Below are 9,476 nucleotides of genomic sequence, written 5' to 3' on the forward strand. Positions count from 1 at the left end.
CCATAGTTAAGATAGATACATATATACAATGAAATCGTGTTTTTTCGGCTTCCCACGATTTTCGAGTTGGATGGCTTAAAACTTGCGTGATATTGAGTAGATCAATAATTCGTAATAAAATTGTGGGCGCGCTTAGCCAGTTTTCGAGATAAATGCCAAAACGTGCAATTTTTTTCTAATTTCTAGTTTCTTTCTTAGGTGCACTTCTCACGGTGTAGTCGCGATTTTTTCTCCCAAATTACGAATAAACCATTCATCAAAACCATATACTCTCCTATGTATATCATTGTATTCCTATTTGCATTACAATTCGATTTATAAATTAAAATTTTTCAATCTTTTGACATTTTAAAAATAATGACAATGCTAAAAACTGAACAAGACATAGAAATTGACTTCGGGAAATAAAAATGTTTTTTTGAAACTGGAAGTTTAAAAAATCAGAAAACTTGTAACAGGCTTTTACGTGGCGCATGTACAAAAAAAATCTAAGGGCATAAATGGCAGGAAATTAAGTGTCGTAATCCGGTTAATTGATCACTTAAAAAATAAAAATTATCTAATTTTGATAAAATTTGAAATTCATACGCAAAATAATATTTACTTGATTTTAAAACTATCAAAATTGTAATCCCAAAAATGTGTTTGAGGGCGAACGGAATCACGGCTCTTGTGGAGTTGCACAGTCTCAACTACCCCATGACTTTGAGTTTCAGAGAGTACTCGAGAAAAATTTAGCCTTTTCCAAAGCTCTTAGGATAACCCTACCCTAAGTTACCCATGAAGAGCCCACGGTGAGTGCAAACACCACAATTATTATTGTACGAGTAATTACTTGTACAGCAGATAATTTAAATTATCTATGTCATCCAATCCTTCGTATGCTAAAGAAAGTACAAAATTTTTGAATAAAGAGTGCGGCAGCCAGACATATTCTCCCCCGTAAAAATATATTTGGTGTGCCATCAACGACGCTATATCTTTTCAAATAGATTTAACGGAACGAATGAATAAACGATTCCAACAGGTTGCTTAAGTGGATCGGGCTGGAATTTTCTATGCACAATGGGACTTTTGTGTGGCACAGATGTGTCTGGGTGACGTAGTCGATCCTTTTTTAAAACTGGATTGAAGTTGAACTTGGACTTGTTGGCTGGATGGGTTTCATAGTTACACAGGACAGACTACAAACTAACTTTTTTTCGTGAGGAATGTGATAATGATAATACAAGGTCTGGCTGGATTACATTAGTTGTTAACAGTAGTGAGGAATCGATTGTATTTACAATTGGAAACAGGTGTTTTCCACAATTAATTTCATCATTAGTATATAGTATTACCAGATTTATTAAAAAATTGTCAAGCAAATTTAAAGCGAAGTCGCATATCACAGTAGGCTACTTACTATACGCTTCGTCTAATTGCGTCTTTTCTCTAGAAAAGGGTTTCCAAGTTTTTAATAAAATGAGTAATTCTCTATGTCGACTAAATCTTTCCCACGTGGGATTGATCTTCTTAACAGCTTGGTTGCTGCAACCGAACCCAACCTGGGCAGGGACACCGATCAAAGGAAATCGGCTAAGACCCGGGGACACCATTGCTTTTGTCTCACCAGGTACAGTTGAAAAGATCATGAAATTAAGTCAAATATTTATGTTAAAATTTCTGAGTTGGAGTCAGAAATTAAAGTTTCCAAACATTAATTTCCTAACGCTACATGTAAATTCACTTTATTCATACAGCCAGCGCAGTTCAGGCCGTTTTCCCAAATATTGACGAGTATAAGGATCACGTCACTAGTTCCTTTAATGCCCTTGGATTAAATGTTCTCTTCTCCCCGAATGCTTTCGAGTTCGGGCCGAGTGGTTTGGCCGGAAACGATTCGCAACGTGCCTCGGATATTATGTGGGCATTTACTAACCCTGACGTAAAAGGGATCATTGCCAACAGAGGGGGCTGGGGTTGCAACCGGATTCTAGATCTGGTTCGGACTCATAATTTGATTGGGTTATTATTCAGGGGATTAATTAATATTTATTTTTTTAGTTGGACTACCAAGTGATCCGGAACAACCCAAAAGTATTCATGGGCTATAGCGACCTAACCGGGTGCACACTTGCATTAAACCGCCTCACTGACCTCGTGACTTTCAGCGGTCCCGTGGGAACGGACACATTCGGCGGCAACTTTAATACTTTCTACATCCGAAAGGTATTGATTGACGGAGAACCCAACGTGATCTATTCGAATCCCCCGCCCCTGGGGGGAGGACCACCAAATGGAACAACGACCATTGTTCCCGGCACCGCGCGGGGTAGGCTTATTGGGGGAACTCTGACAGTTTTAGTGGCCCTTCTTGGAACCCCTTATGCCCCAGCGCAGGATGAGCCGTACATTCTATTCTTGGAGGATACAAATGACAACACCTATCGGCTCGACAGGTTGCTCACGACCTTGCATTTGGCCGGGTTTTTTGAGAATGCGAAGGGCCTCATTTGGGGAACTTGCATGGAGTGTGTGCCAGATAAACCGGGTCATTGGACGGTGGAAGATCTTCTGGAGGAAAGATGGAGTCATTTGGCTAATATTCCAAGTTTCTCGGGGGCCATGATTGGACACTTTGGACAACAATTCACCCTCCCCATCGGCGTACAGGTGGAGATGAATGCGGATCTTGGGACTATTACGTTGTTGGAGGCTGGTGTAAACTAGTAGAAATTGCGTGAAACTAATTATGTGGATGTCGTGTCTAAATTTTTCAGTTACCTCGTTGGAATAAAAATAAATAAATAAATAAGTTGAATTTGACTTTTATAATGTATGTAAGAAAAATCCGCTCATACATTGTAAAAGTAATTGCAAAGTATACTCTGACATGTTTGCATTCCTGTATTGCATAGATTACATTTCTTTATTATTTGTAATTAGGCGACTCGTCACTAATGTTTTGCTTTTAGGGGCCGTCCAGGAATTATGTAAACCAAAAATCACCATTTTCTACACCTAACCTTCTCCCCGCTTTATCATGTGTCACATTGACACGATCTCATTGTAGCCTCGCCCCCCCCACTACCACGTTACATGCATAACTCATGAACGGCCCCTCATGTGCATTCAACTGGCAGGCTAACTTTTTGGGAAACTTGGCTGACTCAATAGTGGTTGGCATTTTGGCTATTATTCTATGGATGTACGAAGTAACAAATTTTTAAGTGCAACCAGTAAGGAAATATTTAATGCCAGTTTTTAGCCGAGTTTATGTATATCGAGTGATAAAAGTACATCAGGGACAAGTTCAAGTTTCTTATGAAGCATTTAAATAGTACGCAAATACCTATGTACATAAAAAGATCAATAAGCAAATAAACTATTAGAGCATATTTGCTTGGATGAAAATCTAGGTGAAAGTTAGGATTAAGAGTGCATGAAAATACATACAAGTATATGGAAGTACTTATTGGTTGTGGTTGGAACATAATAATTGAATACATGCAAGTACATATCCTGCACATGTAAAAATCCTGGAAATCATCTTCGTCTTCTTACACAACTTAATGAATACATACAGCAAACTTTCCTTTTAAGCTGTGAACTTATATATGTGCTCACTTCTTGAATAGGAATAAAATCAGACTGCATAACAACCTCAGCTGTTGCATTACTGCTCACTTACATATTTTGAAACATATTTTTGCATATAAATATTTGTTAACTATGTTTTCCTTCCTTCGAAATTTAAATCCTTGTTTTGGACTTAATCCGACACTAATTGTCAAGGTGGTGTTAATAATTAATCTCGTAAGTTACTTATTTCATACTTCGGGTTACAAATGCAAAAATTCATAATTTGCATGCACAATTTTACATATGTATTTACGTGGTTACATTGTTCCAGATAATGTCCATAATGGGCACGTTCGTCTTCACTGCCAGAGCAGAAGAATTGATTGAGTACACCAAAACGAAATTTGAAGAAGGTATGCAAATTTTTTAGCAGAACGTATGAAATATATTTATTAATTGCGAAAATTATACTTCAACGTGGAAACTTTTTCATGAAAGAATTATTACACATTTCATTCAATATTAATTAAAATTGTAAAATTATTAGTAATATTATACTTAGCTTTTCTTTATGTGTAACTTTGAGCAATGTTCAACTTAAAAGTTTGCATTTAAGAAATACATATGTACATAGGTACTTACATAATTTTCTGAGCGTATGTAATTTACTTGCAAGGGATTTAAACTTTTGTTATCTCATCTAATTGTACATACTATCCCCGTACTTAGGCTTTGCACCTCATTTGCATAAATCTCAATAGCCCATTTTCGGCGATACGAGCTTTCCATGTTGAATAAACTCTATGGCTCTCGCGAATGCGTTAAAATATGCAAATGAGGTGCAAGGGCTGAGTGCGAGGATAGTACGTACACATGACCAGAAAATCATCTTATTTAAAATCATAACCAGCTTTACGACGTAATTATTTCTTTTGTTTCAGTTAGCACATCCGAGTGGGCGATATACAGCTGGTTCATGGTTTTCATCAATCCTCTCATGACCATCTTGTTCTGGACTTTGTTTCGTGCAGTCGGAAAGGTTAGTGGGTGGTGCGACATAAAAAATTGGGGGTTTGCACAGACTTCGTAACCGTGCATTCATAAAAAAAATATTCGCCAATTTATGAACAAAGGGAAGACCTTGGAAAAATATTCATCTGTTCATTTCGTAAAGAAAGGCTTTGAAAGCTACATAGTTCCTGACTTAACAGCATAAGTAATAATCGTGCTCAAAATATCCTAACTTTTAATTGTTACGAAATACATATATTTAAATACGAAAGTTCATAAGGATGGGATTTCATAAATTTACCTTACCAGATTTAGTATGTACAATTGGCGTGAAAACCCTCATTAATAATGTGTTTCAAAATGATCATCTGTTGTATTAACGCAAAATAAATGAGAAACTTATTCCCACTAAAGCTTAAGATTGGTGATGAATTATTACTTTTCTTAGCAAGAATCTGCAATAATTGATACTAAAAATTTTTGCAGAATGACCTACCAACAATTGAACGCTGGAGGGTCGGTATATTTGTCATCCCAGGATTTCACATCTTTTGGAGTATATTTTCCTCCACGAATGCTAAAGCTAACGATCTCCGGTCACTGTTCGGATTTTTGTACGTGCCCATCTTCTACCTCACAATGTACACTAGCTGGACAGTGTACTACTGGTGTCGGATAGAGAGGCGGAAATTGGAAGGTTCTGGAAATCGTGTCAAACTGGACTGAGCAGTTAATTATGTAAATAAACACAAGTGATATTTTGCAAGCACTACATATATTTTCCGGAAAATTAATGTCTCAAGTTGTAAATAAATATTTTGCAAATAAGAAAGTGTGATACACATAACATTTTTAATTTGGTTCGAGAAAAACCTTGAATCTCTTTTTGTCTGCGTTATTCCAATTATGTAAATACTGTTATAAATATGAAAAATGCCGCACATACTTTCCATAATGGGTAATTAACCTTATTAATCGTGGTTATGTATGTAAATATGTAACAATTATGTATTCCCTCACATCCTCAATTTCACGCGTAAGAAAATTTGATTGTAACGAAAATATTCAATCCGATGTATTAAAGGCAAATATATATACGTGTGTAAATATAAGAAATGAACTCTAACTTGTTTGGCATAGAAGTAAATACGTATGTACATATGTACATGCACAACTATGTAATGCAACTAGCGGTATATTTATGTAGTTAATAAAATAAAATTTTGAAGCGTAGCTTACATATTTACATACATGAAAAGAATTCAATACTTGAATATTTCCTTGAACACACGATTGGATATTTGTGGCAGGTTTTGATGAGAGCTTAAAACTGGTTTTATCTTTGGAGATGCTACATTTTATTGGAACCTTCATTAACTAGTACATTGTTATTGCACCAGGTCGTGGTCGTGAACACATAGGTTAACAGTTTGATATCCTGGTTGGAACCTATATCGGACGTTATCCTTTGCATGCGTGTTGGGGTGGACCCAAAACACACTTTAGGCATGTTTTGGTGTAAAATTACATTGTATATCGTTACGAAAGATGAATGTTACTAATTTTACGATGCGGTTTGACTCCTTGATTTCACCGTTTTGTTAGAGGTACGGAACTACTTTGTCCTGGTCGGGTCAGATATTTACATAGTTTATCAGGTACAAGTTTATGCCTTACGCATTGTGCATCTTGGTTGTTATTCTCATTATCCTTAACTCTTTTGATCCGAATGTAGCCTCGTGAGTTAACCGAAAACAAAAGTTTGGTAGAATGTGGGTAAGCTGTTTTTAAATTTTTAACCTAATGAAAAATTTCGTAAAATTTATATTATCTAAATAAATAAATAAATCCTATTTTTTCAGTTTCTCAATATATTGATTATTTGTACATTGTTTCTTACAACGAGTACGAGTCTACCGATGGAAAGAGAGTATAAGACTAGTACTGAAATCGGGGATCAAGGTAAGGTTTATACACCAAATACACAAGTATAATATGCACCAAAACTTTAGTAAAATTTTTGCCCAAGGCTTTCAGTCAAAGTTGGACTAATATATTTTGAAATATTGGTCAACCGCATATTTACATATTACCACAAATATATGAATCGTCTCATTCGAAAAATGAGGAGGTGTGAGATTGTTATCGCCGATATCGAACGGACTAATTTATAAAATGTATTTATGTAACTTTTTTCTTGCAGGAGGTAAAATAGCTCTGCCAGAGAATCTTGCAAATAAATCAGTCAGCATTGTGTCAAATATTAGTCCAACCAATTTGTTGGTAAATTAGCAAAATTATTGAGATAATGAAGGATCAGCATATTTAACTAGTTTTTACAATATACTTATTTACTTATGTAGAAGGATCGCATTGGACGATCAGGTGGGAGACAAGGTCGTCAAAATTTCCCCTTCATGATTTACGGCGGATGGTACGGATGGGTTTGATATTTACTTTGATAAGAATTTAACTGAAGGTATTCACGTCAGCCTTGTTAAGTCAGTAATCGCGTAAACTTAAAAAATTACAAAGTTGATAATTGTTGCTTACGAACTGAAAAACCTTACGAGAAAAAAAGCTTTTGGTTCCTAAGCTGATGTTCGTAAGTTTATGTATGTCCTTACGGACTTACGAAGTCTGACGTGAAATTCCTCATTTATTTATTTATGATTCATATAAAATCTCGGAAACAGTTACCCACCCGGCTTTCAGACGAGCGCTTGGGATAAGCCGCGAAGTTGCGTAAGTTAGTCAAGGTTTAAGAAATGCATGGAATAAAAAGTGACAAAATGATCATAATCATGTAAAATCCCTTCGTTTTAAAGAGAAACTAAAATCAAATTAAGTTTGGAACTGGAGGTCTGATTGTGTAGAATTTACTAACAATAGAGAGGTGTGAGGTGCTTATCACTGATTTTGACCGGATTAATTTTAAATTGTTGACACACTCAGGAACAAGCGCCCCATATTTTTATGTTTTCTATCATGTTCGTGTTTTACCCTATGGCGGTATTTAAAAATAAATTTTCAACCAAAATCAAAATCTTTTTAAAAGGTGCCAGCTTTTCAAATTTTAACCCAATTTAAGAAAACTCACATATGTAATACCTGGTCTTAATGTAATACAGACTTGACTGTTACAAAAAAAGCTTACATTATTGATTTTTTAACGGTGTATGAATAGTTAGGTATATTTTGATAAATTATTGGAAACCTTGTTAGAAGTTATTACCATACTTTTCGTCTTTTATTCAGTGAATACATAAGTATTATGTCATTTTAATTCCCATAATATATTTATGAATTTCTTTTGCACCATGATTAAGATACAGCTATAATTATTTTACAGATCCCCGGGTGTGTTTGCGTAACATCTCCGTGCCCGTGTTGTGCAATGGGATAACCTATGTATGTGCGGAGTAAAAAAAACATAAGTAAAAAACGACATAAAATCCGCTAGCTCTAAAAAGACTAAAATCAAGAAACGTTTTGGACCGGTTTGCGTAGAATGGACTTATGTTGCTCGAATATTATAAGTTTACGCTCTTAAAAATACAGAGGGTGTTCATTATTTCTTCGTATCCCTAATATCGTAACGTAGTTTACGAATAAAAAAAACAAGGGGTCAAGTTTCGTAAAATCGTAACCTTAGTAACGCGATTTTCGATGACAAAATCTTACTAAGCTTATAGAATCCTGTGATTGAATACCCTCATTGAAAATACTTATTGAAAATTAATAAAGTGTTATACACAGTGAAAAAAAAACCTTCCACAACTTTAGTTTCATTGCATCCAATTTTAATTTCATTAAGCACATGAAAAGCGTATTTACAGTTTAAAACTTCAGCGGTCAAAGTTATTTTAGGTTAAGTAATATAGCAAAAGTCCAATTATTTTGCAAAGTTATACAGTGCAAAACTACACAAGTACATACATAATTAATAATGATAATTATGTAAACCCAGGAAGGACAACGCGTCATTTTGGGGGCAGTATGGCCACTGATCTTTTTGCACTGGATTTCGGCTTAACTATTGTCTTCCTGGCGCACAGTTTTTTTTAACCAAAAATCTCAAAAGTTAATTAATTAGGGAAGTGCGCCTAGCGCAAGAGACTGGCATAAAAATGTGGATATCCATAAATATATCAGACTGGGTTTACTAAAAATTTACGATGATAAAGTAGTGACCCTACCCTACAATCACCCTAAACCATAGTTTGCTAGGTTTCGTGTGTGGCATCCACAACCACTTTCTTCCTAAAAACTCCCAAACAATTTTTCTCACCCACCTGGAGCTAGTTTGCTACCACATTCTGTTGAATCCAGTCCATCCATTCGGTGTTTCTGATTCATTAGGATATTAGCTTTTAAAATCTGTCTTTTTCAATGTGACCACATCGGGGTAAATTTTTGACAATTTCATCTCGGCAAAAAAATCAAATCTTTTGAACTTTTTAGCAATTTTGACTTATTGACAGCGAGTTACGTCCAGCCAAAAAATAATTTTCTGCAGAAGACGATGACCAATGACATGGATTCCAAAATTCATTTGATCCAGTTCTTTGCGTACTTATTTTGGTCACTGGGGTCATTTATAATAGAAGCTTCATGGTCATTGATTTTCTGTAAATCCCAGAATTTCATGAAAACGTAATTATGCACAGCATGTTCTATAACAGAGTTTACATTTCACTAAATTATCTGTCGATTAAGGCTATTCGGAAGGATATCGAAATGGGAGAGTAGTTGAGGTTCCCTTGTCAGATAAATAAGTTATCGACTTATCTACGAAATTATTTGCACGTATATGTACAGGAAAGATTAAATACTTAAATATGCGTTTATCATACTTTCCCACCACCCTCCCGCACGGCAAGCGTAGACCTGCATACGGA

General features: G+C 35.5%; 3 protein-coding genes across 3 annotated transcripts; all 3 read left to right on the plus strand.

Annotated features, from left to right (window-relative positions):
• The first annotated feature begins 1,225 nt into the window (after nucleotides 1–1,225).
• On the plus strand, nucleotides 1,226–2,823 carry LOC110855655 (putative carboxypeptidase SCO6489). The gene is made up of 3 exons (XM_022104067.2): nucleotides 1,226–1,615; nucleotides 1,743–1,984; nucleotides 2,047–2,823. The coding sequence occupies exons 1-3, from the start codon at nucleotides 1,465–1,467 to the stop codon at nucleotides 2,710–2,712; spliced, it is 1,059 nt and encodes a 352-aa protein (XP_021959759.1). The 5' UTR covers nucleotides 1,226–1,464; the 3' UTR covers nucleotides 2,713–2,823.
• Nucleotides 2,824–3,605: 782 nt separating this feature from the next.
• LOC110855685 lies at nucleotides 3,606–5,484 on the plus strand. Its single transcript, XM_022104097.2, has 4 exons — nucleotides 3,606–3,798; nucleotides 3,896–3,977; nucleotides 4,506–4,603; nucleotides 5,062–5,484. Exons 1-4 carry the CDS (start codon nucleotides 3,715–3,717, stop codon nucleotides 5,299–5,301), a joined length of 504 nt encoding a protein of 167 aa, XP_021959789.1. The 5' UTR covers nucleotides 3,606–3,714; the 3' UTR covers nucleotides 5,302–5,484.
• Nucleotides 5,485–6,311: 827 nt separating this feature from the next.
• Nucleotides 6,312–8,327, plus strand: LOC110855518. Its single transcript, XM_022103922.2, has 6 exons — nucleotides 6,312–6,351; nucleotides 6,438–6,537; nucleotides 6,779–6,858; nucleotides 6,939–7,009; nucleotides 7,272–7,320; nucleotides 7,928–8,327. Exons 1-6 carry the CDS (start codon nucleotides 6,346–6,348, stop codon nucleotides 7,979–7,981), a joined length of 360 nt encoding a protein of 119 aa, XP_021959614.1. The 5' UTR covers nucleotides 6,312–6,345; the 3' UTR covers nucleotides 7,982–8,327.
• Nucleotides 8,328–9,476: the final 1,149 nt, after the last annotated feature.

The sequence above is a fragment of the Folsomia candida genome, unplaced genomic scaffold (assembly GCF_002217175.1).
Source record: "Folsomia candida strain VU population unplaced genomic scaffold, ASM221717v1 Fcan01_Sc013, whole genome shotgun sequence".
NCBI lineage: Eukaryota > Metazoa > Arthropoda > Collembola > Entomobryomorpha > Isotomidae > Folsomia > Folsomia candida.